Source organism: Arachis hypogaea, chromosome 7, assembly GCF_003086295.3.
Source record: "Arachis hypogaea cultivar Tifrunner chromosome 7, arahy.Tifrunner.gnm2.J5K5, whole genome shotgun sequence".
Classification (NCBI taxonomy): Eukaryota; Viridiplantae; Streptophyta; class Magnoliopsida; order Fabales; family Fabaceae; genus Arachis; species Arachis hypogaea.
In genome coordinates, this window is record NC_092042.1 from 7,795,758 (window position 1) to 7,814,294 (window position 18,537).

Genomic DNA, 18,537 nt, shown 5'->3' on the forward strand with positions numbered 1-18,537 from the left:
TTAAAAAGATAAGTGGTGAAAATTTAAAACTAAATAAAAAACTAATAAAGTATGCATAAAACAATAATAATAAAATATTTATGTGAATAATATTATGAAATTAATTTTTAATTATATGTAATTATAAATTTAATGTATTTTTTATAATTTTATGAATTTATTTGAAATATTTTATTTTATTATTTTTTTTGTAAAACTAAAATGTAGAAAGAGATAAAAAATGAGAGAGAAAAGAAAGAGAAAGATAAAGAAAAAGAAGAGAGAGAATTTGCTAATTTTAGAGAAAAATATTTTATTCTAACCGTAGTGAAAGAATGTCTCGTGACACATTTTAGTTTACCAATTAGTAATATAAAATATAAATTATAAGTTATATATAAAATGAGAAGAGTAGAGAGAGATAGAAAAGAAGAGAGAGGTAGATAAGAGAATAGGAGAAGAAAATTTATTAATTTTGGAGAAAATATTTTATTTTAATTTTAATGAGAGAGTGTCATTGATATATTTTAGTTGTTAAATTAATAATATAATATAGCTATATTTTAATTTTAATATTTCAATTTCAATTTAATTTTAATTACAATTAGAGAATATCATGTTATATATTTTGATTGTCAAATTTGTAATTAGTCATTGATAATGATATATAAAAGAGATAGAGTAGGTATAGACTATAGAATAAGAGAGATAAAGAAAAAAAGAGAGTAGGAGGAGGAGAAAACTCTTTAATATTAGAGAAAAAGATTTAATTTTAATTATAATAAAAAAGTGATATGTGACATATTTTAGTTATAAAATTAGTAAGATATAATAGATGTTAAAGAAATTTTAAAAGATTTTTTAAAATATAAGAAAGACGAAGACTAGAAGGCAGAGAATATAAACTAATTTGAATTAAAAATATAAAATATAACTATAAATACTAAAGCTTAGTTTGATAAATTAAATTAAAAATAATTTTTAATAAGTATAAATAACAACAAATGTATTTAGTAAAATATTTTAATAGATATTAGATACTTTTAAAATAGTTTTTACAAAAATTTTTTGGTCACTGAAAAGAAAACCAACAACAACTAAGAAAGAAAAAAGTTTAATTATTCTGTTGGTTCTTATAGTTTTGCAAAATTTTCAATTAGGTCTCTATACTTTTTTTCCTTTTAATTGGGTCCTTGCACTAATTTTTTTGCAATTAGGTCCCTCTTGGTAGTAATTGGCTTAATTGTATAGGGACCTAACTAAAAAAAAATTGGTACATGGACTCAAATAAAAAGAAAAAAAAGTATAGAGACTCAATTAAAAAAAAATTGGTGCAGGGATCCAATTAAAAGACAAAAAAAGTATAGGGACCTAGTTGAAAATTTCGCGAAACTATAAAGACCAACAGAGTAATTAAACCAAGAAAAAATAAACACAAAACTACTTAAGAAATACAGTTTCGCTGAATACTACTCTCAAACTCTTTCTAAGACAACAAAAGTTCCACTTGGGGTGAAAGGGTTCCCATTGCAGTCTTTGCCATAATGTATGTTACTGAATTTGCATTTCTCAATATCAACTGGAGATCAGCACGTCATTTCCAATGACATGATATTCAAATTTTTAACACCAAAGGATCAATAAAACCAGAGCAATCCTGTAAATGATTGAAAATAATAAAGGCTTCCATACAGTCTATCTCACATATAATCAAGGTTTTGAAAACCGAACCGGTCATCGAACTGTTCTAATTACTGGTTCATTGGTTCATAGGATCAACCGGTTTGACTGTAGTTGAACCGAAAAAATCGTTTTATAATAAAATATAAATAAACACACTAAAACATAATTGTAGTCTAATATAAATTTTAAAATATCATCTAAATTAAAAACAGGGTTAAGTATGATTTTGGTCCCTAATGTAGGGGTTGAAAATTTCTTTCGTCCCTCGACTTTTTTTTCGCTTTAAAATGGTCCCCAAAGTTTCAGTTTGTTTTAAAATGGTCCTTCGGACCAAAATGCCCCTACCCCTTCTTCCCCAAAATCATGCCACCACCACCACCACCAGAACTAGAACCACCACCACCACCCCCATCCACTGCCAAACTCAGAAAATCAACATCATTATCGTCATCCTCATCAGAACTCAGATCCAAAACTCAGATCCATAATTCAAATTCAGACAAACAAAAACTTAACTCATAAAATCATCATAAAAGATCCAGAACTCAACTCAGATAAACAAAAATTCAGATCCAGAAATTTCACAAAAAAATTCAATTCACAGAATTCACAGAAGAAGAAAAAGAAGCGGGGGACGGCGGTGGGTGCGGCAGCGGGAAGCAGTGGGGGGCGGCGGTGGGAGGAAGAAAAAGAAGAAGAAGAAGAAGAAGAAGAAGGGCGGCGGTGGGTATGGCGGCGGGAGAAGAAGAAGAAGATGAAGAAGAAGAAGAAAAAGGGGGCGGCGGTGGGTGGGGCGGCGGTGAGTGTGGCGGCGGGAGAAGAAGAAGAAGAAAGCGGTGTAACGGCGGACATGGGCGGCGGTGCAGCGGCGGGCGGAGGCGGCGGGTAGCGACGGTGCAGCGGCATGGGTCTCCCCCTCCACCCCCCTCCCCCCCTTTTCTCCCTCCCCACCCCCTCCCTCCCTTTTCTCCCTCCCCCTTTTCTCCCCACCCACCCCCGCTTCTGTTATCCCCCCTTTCTTTCTTTTTTTTCTTTTTTTATTTATTTATTTTATATTTATTTTATTTTATAATTTTTTTAATAAAGGGTAATTTGGTAATAAAAAAAATATAATTGGTAAAAAGGACGATTTTAAAACAAACTGAAACTTTGGGGACCATTTTCGAGCAAAAAAAAGCCGAGGGACGAAAGAAATTTTCAGCCCCTACATTAGGGACCAAAATCATACTTAACCCTTAAAAATACTACATAAACCAGAATATTATAATCTCATTCAAATACAAACTCAAAAATCAAATAACAAAAACAACCAACCAAACATAAAATGCCAACATCCAAGTTTATCATCAATCATCAAACCCTTGTGGCTTGCGAGACTTGTTTGTGGATATGCCTAACAGAACAACCAGAGGAGATCAGAGGCCATGCAAAGCTTCATGTGTTTTCTTTCTTCTTCTTTTTTTTGTCATGTGAATTTTCTGTTTGTGGAATAAAATGTGTTAGATATCAAGCTTGTGATTTATCCATGCTTACATCATTATAGCTTCATTAAGATGTACTACCACTACTGCAATAAAATGAAAAGTCTTGTTATGAATGCCAAGAATGAAATGAATTGAGTAGGTTTAACATGACAGGTTTATCATGGCAGGAGTAGGTTTATCATGGCAGGTTTTCATCTTCCACTCAATGAACAATTTATTAAATCAATAACAACAAAACACAATATAACACTCAAAAGGTCAAGAACAACACCAAAACAATAATTTATCAAATTAACAAGTTAATAAGATCAATTAAAACTAAAAATCAAAATAACAAAAACAATATTCAATCATTTATTCAATCACTATGTCACTATATTAGTTCACACTTCACAGTTCACCAAAAAACTATATCACTATATCACCATTTCAGTTCACAGTTGAATTACTAGAATCAAAGTTCACATAGCTTCACTATATCAGTCAATCATAAATTCAGAGTTCACAGAGCTTCACTATATCAGAGTTCAATCATAAATTCATAGTTAATTAAAAAAATTACCTACAGAGCATGCAACAGCCAGTGGTTCAGAGGGGGAAAGAGACACCGAGAGACAGAGCCAGAGACACTGAGTGACCAAGGAAGACAGAGCATGCAAGACTGGTGGAGAAGATGGTGGCTTCGAAGGTTGCGCGACGGAGGCTTCGAAGGTTGCGATGGCTGTTGCGCGATGGAGGAAAAATGAGCGAGCACGAGGCGGTGGCTGAACGAAGGTGAGCTCGATGAGATTGAAACTTGAGAGGCAGCCCTCCTCCCTGGATGGAGTGTGTGTGAGAGACGGAGAGGAAAATGGAGATTGATTAGGGGCTAGGGCTTGCGCGATGGAGTAAGATTAGATTAGGAATTACTGGTTCAGTGAGTGAATCAGTGAAAAACGGCAACGTTTAGTTGTGTTCTCCAAAAATCGGCCGGATCACGGTTCGGTCCGACCGACCGGTTTGCCGGTTTGATCACGGTTTTCAAAATATGTGGTTTTACCTGTTGTTCGAACCGCTTTTCCCCTCGATTCACGGTTCGACCGGTTCGACCGACCGATTTGAACTGATTTTCAGAACCTTACATATAATATCTCTTTGCTTTGAGTCCCAGGCTAAAAGAATACCTCTCCAAATAGCAAACAACTCTCCTTATTAAATATTAATTAATGTATGAGATTATATATATTAGATTTTTTAATTTAATTTTAATAAACACAAACTAATTTTAAAAAACTCTTCCTAAATACTTTTAAAAATACTCCTAACTTTTAAAAACTGCAAATTAAAACACACAAACTTTTAATTTATCAAACACAAAACAAAAATACAAACACCTCTTTAAAAAGTTTTATCACACCAAACCTAACTCTCACATTACATAACATTGCTTTATATAACAACAATAATAGTAGTAAGTATAACAAAATTATGACAAACTCGTACGTCTAAATGACACAATTTTAATCTTACTTGATCTTTAGCTTCCTTAACAACTCCCTTCCCTCCCCCTCTCTAAACTCGAGTGAGGTCTTTAAATCACTCGAAATTTAAGTTTAAGTTTCTCAAAGAAAATGATTGACAAAGGCTTTATAAAAATGTCAACTACTTATTCAATTCCAGGTATATATACCACATGAAGAGCCTTCGAATGATCTGAACATCAAGTTGGAAGTGATTTCTACTATTATGAAAGATAGAATTAACAACAAGTAATACTATACTAAAATTGTCATAGAAGATTGATGGAATAGAGTGAAGTTTGATACGCAATTTACTAATTTAGCTAGCAGATTTGTTAACGAAGCTGAGATCGAGAGAGTTTAAGATTGTGTGATTTAGGTGTACAAATTTGTTATAATTTTGTTATACTTATCGAGCTCTCTTTCTTGTTTTTCTTGTTATACTATTGTTGCTATATAAAGCACTGTTAGTAATGTGAAAGCTAGTGTTCATAGTTGTATTTTACACTCTAATTGAAGTTAGTTCATATTCTCTGTCTTTCTTGTACTTCAAGAAACCTTTCAAAACTCCTTTAAGGTATCTAGAGCCTTAGGTTTCTAAAGATTCATGGCCAACCCCAACGAAACCCCACCAAGCCCCAACAATTCTATCTCCTCTATGGTTAACAATTATGCTGTTAACAACATTGCATCAACACAGATCATTTACCAGCAACGTTTTCTTAATGCCATTAGTGACAAATTATGCGAGACAAACTTCCAGACTTTTGTTGCTATTCAAGGTCAAGGCTTTGAAGATCACCTTCAAAAAAAGAATTCCTCTACAATTCTCATCAACTACTGATCAAGAATCAGAAATTGAATATGCTATTTTCAAGCAATGAAAACAAGATGATAGTCACTTAATCTCTTGGATGCTGACATCCATCAATGGAACATTCAAGAACAAAATAGTTCGCCGCAAGTACTCTTGTCCGATGTGAAGTAAAATTGAAGAGTATTTTACTGAATTTATAAAATGTAAAATCAAGCAACTAAGACACTAACCTCGGCATAATTTTTTGAGTAATACTAGGGGCCAGCAATTTTTGTGATTGTTAGCCATCAACTAGCCATCAATGATGATTTGATGGTGTGAGATTGGTGTGAGATTTCATCTAATGGCTTACCTTCCTCTGCTAGTTACATACTGGCCAAAATTCAACAAAACTGCTGGTCCCCTAGACTTTTCCTAATTTTTTTGTACCTTTATGACACATTGAAAAACTAACACAAAAAGTATTGATCAAGTTTGATCTCGCGTATCTTCGTGGAAATTGGTTTAATAATATCTCATCTTTAACCCTTGTAAATTGACGAAATTAGAGTGGAGGTATTTAAACAATTAAATAAGAAACCTCATCAAATGAGGCTCTCGGTCATAATTATAAGAACTATTGAATCGGATTGGTCGATCCAATTGAAAATTTGATGAACCAGTCGTCCGATTGATTGGGCTTAACATTTAAGCCGGATCACAATTAATTCAGTCAAATGATAGTCAAATTCATTAAAAATAAAAAGTTTGGCATAAACTAATTCAGATAAATGACTCGATGTGTTTATAGTGTATTAATGTATTAGATCACAGTAGACTCTCTTTATAAATTAATTCAAAAACCAGGATTCGAACTAGAGTTTATCCAATTCTACTGAATAAGAGTCGTCCTTGTTATATTTGGTACTAATAATTATATATTATCTAAAAGCATTTGTTAAATTATAAATATAAATAATGTATAATAATATTATATTTAATTATTTTTATTATTTAAATTTTGAATTTATTATAATTTTATATATTTATTTAACTATTATCAAATCAAATAATTTGACTAGTTATATACCAATTGAATCATTAACTTAATAATGACTTAACCAAGTCATTTGCGGATTTAGTTTTTATAAGGGCAAAACACGCACTTAAATCAAATGGAGCAAAAAATGACACGAATCAACCAAAAACAAAAATGCTATGTGAATTTTCCAAAAGCAGCATCCTATGTAATGAACTCAATTCGACTTACACAAAAAAATAGTAATTTGAATTAGTTAAAGTCGAATTGTGTATGAGCATGGTAATTCGAATCATCTTGATTCGAATTATGCATGCATCATCTCCATATGGTAATTCGAATCATATTCATTCGAATTACACACACAGATATCTAAAATAATTCGACACAGACCAATTTAAACTAACACACCGAATTGAAGTCCCTAGTAATTTGACACATCCTGATTCGAATTATTCTCAGTTTAGCTGCCCCTGAGCTGGAACAACCACTAGTTCCAGCTGGATTACTCGCTGCTATCATCAGCAATGATGTCCGGCTCCACATCATTAGCGTCATCATCATCTGGCAATGCATCGTCTATACCAGCCGATGCCCCACACTATCGGCGCCCCATCAATGATACCAACTTCTCTGCCACTACTGCGGTTGAGATCAACGGCGAACGACAGGAAGGCCACATGCTCGTCCTGAGGTGCAATCACAGGCACGCATGAAGATGCACCAACAGGTGTCGAACTAGAATAGGCTGCCGTTATTGGAGTTTGGGTATTTCGGTTCGAACCACCTAAGCTAGAGACCACATCAACCAGCTTTGTTAACAGCTCAGGTGTCCTGACCTCGGAAAACTGCCGACGACAATGGAACACGGCCTCCAAATCCTCGTCACTCCCTATGACAAACGAATCGTATTTCACGTCATCTCGCAGCATGAGATCGGAATGTGATAGAATAACTTCTCAACCCGTTTCATGCCTTGCAGCCCAAATTTTTGTATTATAAAATTCAGAAAGTCAGCGAAGCTCATTGTAGATTTCAGAAAAATACTGAGAGGATCCTTATCAGTAAACTTAACACTAGAACATATTTTTTTCTTAATTGACCCTTGATAATGCACCAAACATAAACAACTCTCCTTACTAGACATTATTTTCACTCTAGTGGAAGAAATTTACGTTCACACTATATTTATATACGTTGGGGGCTTTATAATTCGAAGCATTCGAATTACTAGGACCCTCCCATGAATAATTCAACTCAGGTGGATTCAAGTTATTTTACCTTTGGATGCTTGCATAATTCGAATCAGTTGGATTCGAATTACACTAACCCTACGTGCATGCATAGTTTGAAGTGATCAACTTCAATTTACAAGCATCATACTAATTCGAATTAGTGTTAGTTTTTCTAATTCGAATGAGTTTCAATCAAATTACATATGAAGGTGCTTTTGGGTGATGCAGAAAATATTTTTTGCTTTGGTAGATTTACATAATTTTGCCTTCAACTTGGTTTGATTAAGCATTTTGTCCCCTTTTTTTTTTGTCAAGCGGATTGGAAAGCTCCCAATTCTAAGCATTACACTCAAGTTTCAAACACCTACACAACATACTCACACACATTATCATGGATACTATAGGTTCTTAAACAACATTTGAACCCAGTGCACCTCTTAGCAAGACAAACATAGTTGCCACTAAACCAAGCCTTATGGTGCGATTTTGTCCCTTTTATAACTATACTCCCAATGATAACACCATCCAATAATTTTTTTTCCTTTTTTGGTACAATGCTCATCCAATACCAATACTTTAGCTAGAAAATAAAATGGGCTGTCCAGCTTGCAAGGCCTGGACTACTACCTCATTTTTAAGAAAATATTAGAGGTACCCAAGATCTGTTTAATAGTCATCTTTTATCTTTTGTAATGGATTTTTTATTTTTATAAATTAAATAAATATAATAATTATCAAAATAAATAATTTAAAAAATATTTATCGAAATAAATACTTTTCTCTTATCTCGTTTACACGGTAAACGAGATACACGTATTTTAAAAAAATTAAAAAATAATAAAAAATATTAATAATATCAATAATCCAAACTTGTAGCTTGTAATTAGTAGATAAAAAGTTAGTAGAAAAAATTAAAATGGATATGTTTGATCAATTAGTACCAAAAGAAGAATACATAAAAAAATTTTGATTAAATTATGATCCAATTGAATTGATTTAAATTTGAAAAATAAAAAATTCGTACATGTTCAAGGAAAGATATGATAACCATTTGCCAATTGTTAGGAGAAGTTGATGGGATAGTGAAAAAAAGAACTGAAACAGTATAGAGAATTGAAATGGTTATCTACTACGTGGATAGTGGGAGATAACGTAAAAGATAACTGTTTTAGTTCTCTTTTCACTATCCCCATCATGATGTGTAGTCTTGAGTCCAACACCAAAATATCTTATTTAGTAAGATATTCATTCTCTTAGCAAATTCATAAATCGAGACACAAAAGCCCTCTTAAATGAGGCGTGTATTTTTCCTCCATAAAATTGATAAACAAAAATCAAAGATCAACTAAATGAGAATAAACAAAAAAAATTTAAAATGTAAATCATATAAATTTTACATTATTTAAAAAATTAGTAGGAAACTCACGTCTTCATCGAGACAAACCATCTCAACTGAGTATGTCAATGGAGAATTTTCGTAAGTTGGTAATGTTCATAACCGTATCACTCATATGCATACACACAAATTATCAATTGTAAGATTGATTTCTGTAATTTTGTGAATACCAGCCATTAAAATAAGTAGAGAAATTTTAAATTTTGGATATATATAATTGTAAAGGAATATATTGATGTACTTTGAATTGTTGTGCTATATATGTCTCGTCAGTTATACTTTTATAGTTAACTCATAACTAAAATTTTTTAAACTTGATTAACTTTAATTTGAATTTCTAAATTGGCTATTTATTTTACCATCCGCCTTTGGAACTTTGCCCTAATTATATGCAGTAGAAAAATATGTGGATTGATCTATGGAAGTTGCCCTAATTATATGCGGTAGAAAAATATGTGGATTGATCCATGGAAGTTGAACTTGCCTCACAAAATTAAGCTATTTATCTGGAAAGCTCTCCATGGCCGACTTTCGGTGCCTACTCAGATTCATCACCGATATGCCCATGCTGTCATGAAGCAATGGAAACAGTCATTTGATCGATTGCTCTAGAATTAAAGACGTATGGTCTCAGAATTATCTTTGTGACTGTCTTCCCCTCAGAGTTCTAACGACTTTTGAACATGGTGGACTGCATCAACAGAGATATTTAACCCGTTGAAAAATGCTGACCGTAATCCTCAATTGCTTGCCATCATTTGTTGGAACTGCTGGAAAGCTCGCAACCAGATTATTTTTGAAGGTTCTACTTCTATGCCGTCTGTCATTCTAGCAAGCTCTGTCAAGTTGCTCCTTGAAATCCAAAAAACTCCTCGTCATCTTCACGAAGTAAGCTCTTAGTTGCATTCAATTTGATTTATAATTTTTTCTTCTTTAAATTTTTTTTTCGTTTTTCGATCACGCACAGTTTGATGAATACCTTTAGTGTAGTATTTTTGGAAAATCTTCACCTTTTATTATGCTACCCTACTTTTGGACATCTTTATATTTCATTTTTTAATTTGAATTTGAATTAATTTAAATTTGAATTAAATTTGTAAATAAAATAAATATATAAATATATTTAAAAGGTTTTAAATACACGTAATAATTGCAACAAAATAAATTTTAGCTAAAATTTAATGTATTGGTCTTCCTTTCCTATATAAACGTAGCTGCAACAAAAAAATGGCTAAAATTAAAAAAAAAATAATTCAAATAAAACAAGTTAAATTTAAAAAATAAGTAAAATAATTTAAAATTTAAAAATAACAACCTATAAACTTTCTATTTGTATTACTATAAAAATAAGGATAACAACCTAAATAAAATAATTTAAAATTTAAAAAATAATAATCTAAACAAATAATTTAAAATTTAAAAATAACAACTTAAGGTAAGCAAATAATAATTTATAATTTATAAATATAAATATAAAAATTTTTAGTAATGACACCTAAGCAAATAAATTTTCAAACTCAACGTATGAGCGTCATGTCAACATCTGAGCTCTCCATTATTATTACTATTACTACTGTTACTATAAAAATAAAAATAAAGATAAAAATAAAAATTTGTATTACTATAAAGATAAAGATAAAAATAAAAATAAAAATTAGGTAAAACAAAAAAAAAATATGTAAAAAAATCTATTAAATAATAAAAAATTACACTCTACTAATTAATTATTAAAAAAATTGGGGAATCCACCCGAGGTTCATTTTTTTGGTTATGGAGGAGGGATTGGTGTTGTGCTGGGATATGGATTGAGTGGCTGCTTCACTGGAATGTGGGACAGATTTTGGTCAGATATGAAAAGGAAGTAATCGGACCCTCCGATTTCTATGTTTTGGAAATTTTACAAGCAAATCGGAGGGTCCGTTTTGCACTTGAACAATGGAGAAATCGGACCGTGCGATATGACCCCAGCAAAATGGTGGGTCCGATTTCTTTGTGTGAGATGTATTTGGTTTGTCAAAGTAATCGTTGGGTCCGTTTTGTGGTTGAGGAAATTTTGTTTTTTAATTTACACTAATGGAGGAACATTTCTAGCTTTAATTTTTCTTGACATTTTTTGCTTCGGTTCCTCACAAAGCTGCTGCTCAGAATGCTGAAGGAGGAAGAAGATGGAGTTCAAGTGTGTTGGTGGGGGAGGAAATGAATCTGAACTCGTTTGGTATGCATGCAGTGGGTTTGGTTGGAATAAAGGGGTACTGTTTGTGGGGAGCAAGCATTCAGCGACGCGTGGCCTCTCTATGCACAAATCGGACGGTCCGCCTCAGTGCATGCAACTCGGAGGGTCCGAGTTCCCCTCCTCCACTCGCTGGGTTCGATTTCCACATTTACTGACACCACAGAGAAGTAAAGCTCCCCCTTCCTCCATAACGTTGTTCAACTCATTCGAGGGCTCCATATAGAAAATAAAAAGCGTCCACCGGAGCATCATCCCTAGTTCCTCTCCAACCGGGTAATTTTCTTCCTCCCAATTCTTTTTTTTTTCTTGTGTTTGATTCTTCTTCCCATTCACGTTGTTGATTAACATGCGAAGAATTGGAGTTCATCAACATGCGAAGTAAAAGTTAATAAAGAATAATATCTAGGGCTTCATCTTGCACACTAACCTTCCCCATTCTCCGGTTCTACATACCCCAGACATAATGATACAATTAAGCTCCTGCTCCTTGATTCTCTTAAAGGTTTTATCTGTTTTGTGTTTTCAGAAACCCTCGAAGAATTGGAGTTCGAAGGTGGCATGGAACCATCACCATCAACGCGATACAATCTGCGATCTCGTGGTCGTATAATCGGCAACCGCCTTTTGAGGTTACGCCGAGGAGTTCCAGTCTATAATCATCACCACTCATGGTTGTTACTTGTTACAAGCTTCATGCTTTCTCTTCTAATTATTATTTGTTTACTTAATTATCATTCCTGCCAAATTAGTGATATATTGGTTTTTTTTTCTCTATGTTTTTCCTTTACAAATCAATTTTGCTTGCAATCAAAGTCAAAAGCCTTGTAGGCCCTCCGTTAAAAAAGTGTGAGTAAACTTGAATCCCTTTTTTTCCTCCAATTATGATAATATTAATAATTTTTCTTGCAAATAAATCTTGTTTATTCACCAAAGACAAAAGCCTTGTGGACCCTCGATACTTAGAGGAACTGATGAGGAACTAGGGTGAGTCAAACTTAAATTCTTTTTTTTGTAATAATAATTTATATCAGTTTATATGTATTTCTCTCTCTCACAAATCCATTTATATATTTGTCCCTGGCAAATCTATTTTGTTTGAAGAAATCAAAGGCCACATGATTGTAAGATTAGAAAAGAGTAAGTGCACTTGAACTCTCTTTTTATTTATTTTTGTTTCACAAATGATATGTTTTGCAGTATAACAATTTGTTATTTACCCCTCATTTTTTTTCCTAAAAATTCGGAACTCCTACAGACAACGGAGACAAAGTAGATTACGTTTTATGGAGAAGTATCGGGCTTATCCATTTGTGGCAATGCAACACTACAACAGAATGCTAAAAGAGGTTAATTAACTTCTCTGTCATTGTCTGTTGGTTTTCTTTAGTTATGTTACTTTTATGTTAGAAAAAATTCGTTGCTGTTATTTGTTATTTAGGGAGAACAATACTAAGTTGGTTAATGTTACGTTTGTCCAAGGATGTTTTAGACTTCCAATGGTCCATAAAAACTTTTCAAAATGATTAAAATATCTATATATCCTTATTCAATGTGATATTAAATTTCTCAGTCGTCAACCTTTTTCATCTCTTCTTTCACGAACCCAGTCTCCCCCATCCCTTCTGCCCTCTCCCACCGGACAATACCACCACTTACCCAAAAACCCTGCCTTACACCACTGCATGTTCACCACTTCTGATTTATCTTTTTAAGCTCTCACTATTATTTGTGTTGGATCTGTTGTCCTTTTTCTTCTGCCAACTGAAAGTGTATCTGCATGAACTTTCGTTGTTGAACCTGCATGAAAATCTGCAACGTAGTTGCTCTAGTAAGGGTTTTGTGAGTTAAATTCATGTGTGGTTTTGTGAAGAAAATTAGGGATTTGGGTAGGAGTGAGGGTTTGCCTGAAGGTGATGTTGATGGTGGTGAATTGGAATTGGAATTTGATTTTGATTGGTGTAAGAAGGTTGTTGGGGTTTTGAAAGGTGAGGTTTTGGAAAATGAGGTTAATAGTAACGGGGAGTGTGAGGTTTATGATTTTGAGGAGGTACATGAACGGGAGAGTTCTGTGGACTGTGGAGATAGAGGGAATTGTGGATCTTGAGGACAATGCTGGGAAGGTGCCTTTGAGGAAGAAGGCGGTGATTGCAGTAGAGGCAACGAAGAGTAATGAAAATGGAAAACTGAATGAACAAATTGTAATGGTGATTGAAGTTGTTATTAGGGCTAATTTAGAGAGTAGGTATATAATCGTCATTGTAATATTAATAGTCTTAAAGTGTTTTCTATGGCCTTGCAAGTTTTCAACTATGGGTTTATTGCTATTGCTAAAAATTGCAGAATGCAATATGCAATATGAAGCCATCAAAATGTGCTTTATATAATCCTAGAATTTTACACTTCTTGAACCGATGGTTCGCAGAAGTAAGCAAATAATCATTATGAATGTTTGATACTGTAATTTATTCACTGATTTGGGATTGAGAGCAGGGAGAGACAGGGACGTAGGCAAATTTAAAAGAAACAAGGGATAAAATGGAGTTTTCCAATGCTGTTTATTACAAGATTTCCTTTAGTTTCGTTTGTTACTTTGATTTTTAAAAATTCTGTTGCAATTATTTGTTTTTCAGGAAGAACAGTACAAAGTTTATGATCGTGGAGATGGGATTATGTCGGCTTACAAAAAAGTTGGTGTTTTTCATCAACTGCACATTTTGGGGGTGCCAAAATCTTTTGAATACATGCAGAACTCATCGGATGATGATGTTCCTGTTAAGCACTTTTATGCCCGGATCCATCAAGCACCCAAAAGGAATACTCATGTAGATTACTGTGAGCCTTTTGAAGGAGAAGGACCTCCATGGAAAGGTATCTTTTCTGATGTTTTTTACTTTACCTACAGAAATTATCAAACCCTCTGACTTTCACTTTTTGGGGGTATATTGTAGGTCTTGATATTACCCGAGTCGTTCCCTTGTGCTGTAAATTTTGTGGTCTTGCAAATGGGCGTGCTATCAAGTCAAGATCATTAGAATTGAGGTCTTATTTTATTACTATCTTTTAAATCGTGTGTGTGTGTGACATTATAATGACTGCTCTCTTTTTATTTTGACATTGAAGCGAGCAAGCTAAAGCTAATGGAGAAGATTCGGATTCAGACTACTGGGAGTGAGAATCATTTTATGGTTTCCTTTTTTTATCATGTCTATCCCATGCATATAATATGTGGTGGATGGTGTTTGATTTACTATGTTGCTTGTCTTTGTATGTTTTGTGTAGTGGTTACTCGGACCCTAATGCCCCTAAAAAAGAAATCAGAGGAGCATTAGCAGAATTTAGGAGAAGGCGTTGAACCTATCTTAGAAGACTTTAAGGACCAATGTTCGATCTTGAAAGCACTTCAGGGTTATAATGCCAAAATCTCAAGTAGGCACACTCATATCTATCTGGATCTTTACAGGCCTTAGACTTCTTGAATATTCTATTTTATTTTATTTTTATGTAGAATTCGACTTTTTTTAGCGCGGTCTTCTTTATTTCTAGCATTGAGAATTCTCTTTTAAGACTCCATGAACAATTAATGAAAACCTCTTTTATTCATACGAGAACCAAAATGATTCAAAAAAAAAAAATACTTGATGTCCAAAAATTTTCTACATAAGAATTGTTAAATGATCACTTATTCAATAATGAAAAAAGAAATCAGGACAGTTTTTTCTTTGATAAAAAAAGAGACAAATAGTGATAATTTAGTCTGAAAGAATCAAAATTTTAATTATTCTATCTTACGTATCTTTTAAAATAAAAATTTATTAATATTTGGTTGTGATGTTAAAATATTAATTATGAATCATAGTTTTAATACTTGTCGGTGTAAAAGATAATATCTGTAGAAATGCAGTGTATGCTCTTTTATTGTGCCAAGTGAGTATGCTAGGGAAGATTAGTAACATTCCGAAATTTAGTTGAGATTTAGATGGGTTAGCTAAGGTAAGGTGGTAGCAAGTGAGTATGTTAGGAAAGATTAGCATCATTTTCAAATCTAATTGAGGTTTTGGAGGTAAATAAGCGGAGATGGTAGTGGGCCTATGTCTGTTACGTTTTTCTTTTCTGATTATTAACAGGAGAAAACAATTAGGCTTAGTTATAGGGACTTTGCGTCTTTGCAACAATATGGTATGAAATCTTGGTATATATGTCCCTCAAAAACCGTTTAATTTAATTAATTTACTCAATTGACCTAATTATTTTTGGTATAATGAGACGAAACAAAACAAATTTATATAATGGGAATCATATCCCACTAGAGACGGCGAGACCTTCAAGTTATATGCTTGTATTAAGAAAATGATTAAAATATATTGGAGTTATCAAAATTAAAAATACATCTAGAAAGTAATCCAAGACTAACATACTATATAATATACTAATAATTTTCTTCTAATTAATTAATTTATTTATTCTCTCTCATCACTTATTCCAAATATGATTAAAATAGTATTAATTAATAAAAATAAATATATAACAGTGAAAAAAGTAATCTGTCCATATTAATTTACTTACGAAACTTATTTGTGAAAAAATAAAGTTTTAACAATTGATAATAATTATTTAAAAATAGAGAAAATATTATTTATTGGATTTGAAATTTATTTTAATTTTTGAAAATACAATCTCTAATATTCACAGTAAATTGTTTATTATTTCAAAGAATATTAGACATCAACATATTCAATAAAAATAAAGAGGTTTGCTCTAATACAAAAATAAATATAAAGAACATAATAATCTAAATAATATTTTTTATTATCACAAAATAAGAAACTCGATTCACTTCTCACACTTGTCAGTTGTCAAGCTGCTTCACCATTTGAATTTGCATGAAATTTTTATTACCACCGAGAAAATACTAGGAATAGATGCCCTTTCATCTTTCCCACAACAAAAAATGCCCTTGATAGCTGTATTTTTAACTAACAATAATTCAAGAAAAAACTAAGAAGCTGAAACATTATTTCTTGTATTCTATTCTTATATTTCGTATTTGCTAAAATTTTAAACAGTTATTTCCAAGCTTTAGCTATTCAAAGTATTAAATTTCTACAATTTAATAAAATTTGCTTAGCACTATGATAAAATAAAGTTGTTAAAATTCTAAGTTTCACGTGTATGATTTTTTGTAATTCGAGGCAATTACTTTTTGTAATTCACATATAATAGGAATAGTTTTATGTCATTATTATTTGCTTAGAACAATAATGATTGAAGTTAAATATTCTTGAAATTTACTAAATCCAATTCAATTCAATTTAACCATGCTTAGTTTTTAAATTTTATATATTTTACTTATTATATATAGAAGAGGTTGACGAAGGAGATTACTTTGCTTTCTAACATTGTCACGAAGCTCATGAAAATATCTCTAAAGTGAAAATTAACTTTTGTTTTATTTAAGGATTGAGTTGATCTTGTGTATCTTTGTGAGAATTGATTTAAGAGAAAAAGACAAATATGTCTCTAACCTTTTGTTCTGCGGACATTTTCGTCTCTGATTATTGAAAAATATTTTTTAGTCTCTGACTTTCACAAAATTTGGACGGATCAATCCCTCTATCCAAATGCCTCCGTTAGACCCAACGAAAAAAACTGACGTGCTAAAAATTGCAGAATGCAAAATGCAATATGAAACTGTCAAAATGTGCTTTATATAATCCTAGAATTTTACTCTTCTTAAACCGATGGTTCGCAGAGAAGTAAGCAAATAATCATTATGGATGTTTGATACTGTAATTCATTCACTGATTTGGGATTGAGAGCAGGGAGAGACAGGGCACGTAGGCAAATTTAAAAGAAATAAGTGATAAAATGGAGTTTTCCAATGCTGTGTATTACAAGATTTCCTTTAGTTTTGGTTGTTACTTTGATTTTTAAAATATTCCGTTGCTATTATTTGTTTTTCAGGAAGAACACTACAAAGTTTATGATACTAGCCATGGGATTATGACGTCTTTCAAAAAAGTTGGTGATTTTCATCTACTGCACTTTTTGGGGGTGCCAAAATCTTTTGAATACATGCAGAACTCTTCGGATAATGATGTTCCTGTTAAGCACTTTTATGCCCGAATCCATCAAGCACCCAAAAAGAATACTCATGTAGATTACTGTGAGCCTTTTGAAGGAGAAGGACCTCCATGGAAAGGTATCTTTTCTAATTTTTTTACTTTACCTCCAGAAATTATCAAACCCTCTGACTTTCACTTTTTAGAGTATGTTGTAGTTCTTTATATTACCCGAGTCGTTCCCTTGTGCTGTAAATTTTGTGGTCTTGCAAATGGGCGTGCTATCAAGTCAAGATTATCAGAATTGAGTTCTTATTTTATTACTATCTTTTAAATCGTGTGTATGTGTGTGTGGTGTGACATTATAATGACTGCTCTCTATTTATTTTGACATTGAAGCAAGCAAGCTAAAGCTAATGGAGAATATGAATCAGACTATTGGGAGTGAGAATCATTTTATGGTTTCATTTTTTTTATCATATCTATCCTATGCATATAATATGTGGTGGGTGGTGTTTGATTTACTATGTTGCTTGTCTTTGTATGTTTTATGTAGTGGTTACTTGGACCCTAATGCCCCTAAAAAAGAAATCAAAGAAGCATTAGCAGAATTTTGGAGAAGGCGTTGAACCTATCTTAGAAGACTTTAAGGACCAATGTCCGATCTTGACAGCACTTCAGAGTTACAATGCTAAAATCTCAATACGGCACACTCATTTTTATCTGGATCTCTACAGGCCTTAGACTTCTTGAATATTCTATTTTACTTTATTTTTTCTTTTATGTAGTATTCGACTTTTTTTAGTGTGGTCTTCTTTATTTTTAATATTGAGAATTCTCCTTTAAGAGTCCGTTAACAATTAATGAAAATCTCATTCATACAATCATACCAGAACCACAATATTAAAAAAAAAAACTTTTGATGTCCAAAAATTTCTTGCATAAGAATTGCTAAATTATCACTTATTCAAGAATGAAAAAAAAATCAAGACATTTTTTCTTTGATAAAAAAGAGACAAATAGTGATAAACTAGTCTGAAAGAATCAAAATTTTAATTATTTTAAGTTAAGTATCTTCTAAAATAAAAATCTAAAAAGAAAATTATTAATATTTGGTTGCGATGTGAAAATATT

General features: G+C 32.4%; 1 protein-coding gene across 2 annotated transcripts; it reads left to right on the forward strand.

The window, feature by feature from the left end:
- Window positions 1-11,477: 11,477 nt before the first annotated feature.
- On the forward strand, window positions 11,478-18,287 carry LOC112702297 (uncharacterized). Of its 2 annotated transcripts, XR_003153976.3 has the most exons (13): window positions 11,478-11,617; window positions 11,871-12,015; window positions 12,158-12,190; window positions 12,278-12,328; window positions 12,446-12,481; window positions 12,600-12,690; window positions 13,975-14,212; window positions 14,293-14,383; window positions 14,465-14,512; window positions 14,624-14,770; window positions 17,306-17,543; window positions 17,803-17,847; window positions 17,960-18,287. XR_003153976.3 is itself a non-coding variant. In XM_025753274.3 (10 exons), exons 2-10 carry the CDS (start codon window positions 11,903-11,905, stop codon window positions 14,694-14,696), a joined length of 774 nt encoding a protein of 257 aa, XP_025609059.1. In that variant the 5' UTR covers window positions 11,478-11,617; window positions 11,871-11,902; the 3' UTR covers window positions 14,697-14,938. The 2 variants fall into 2 exon arrangements, 1 of the variants encoding a protein (XP_025609059.1); XM_025753274.3 differs by lacking the exons at window positions 17,306-17,543; window positions 17,803-17,847; window positions 17,960-18,287 and having other exon boundaries at window positions 14,624-14,938.
- The last annotated feature ends 250 nt before the right edge of the window (window positions 18,288-18,537 follow it).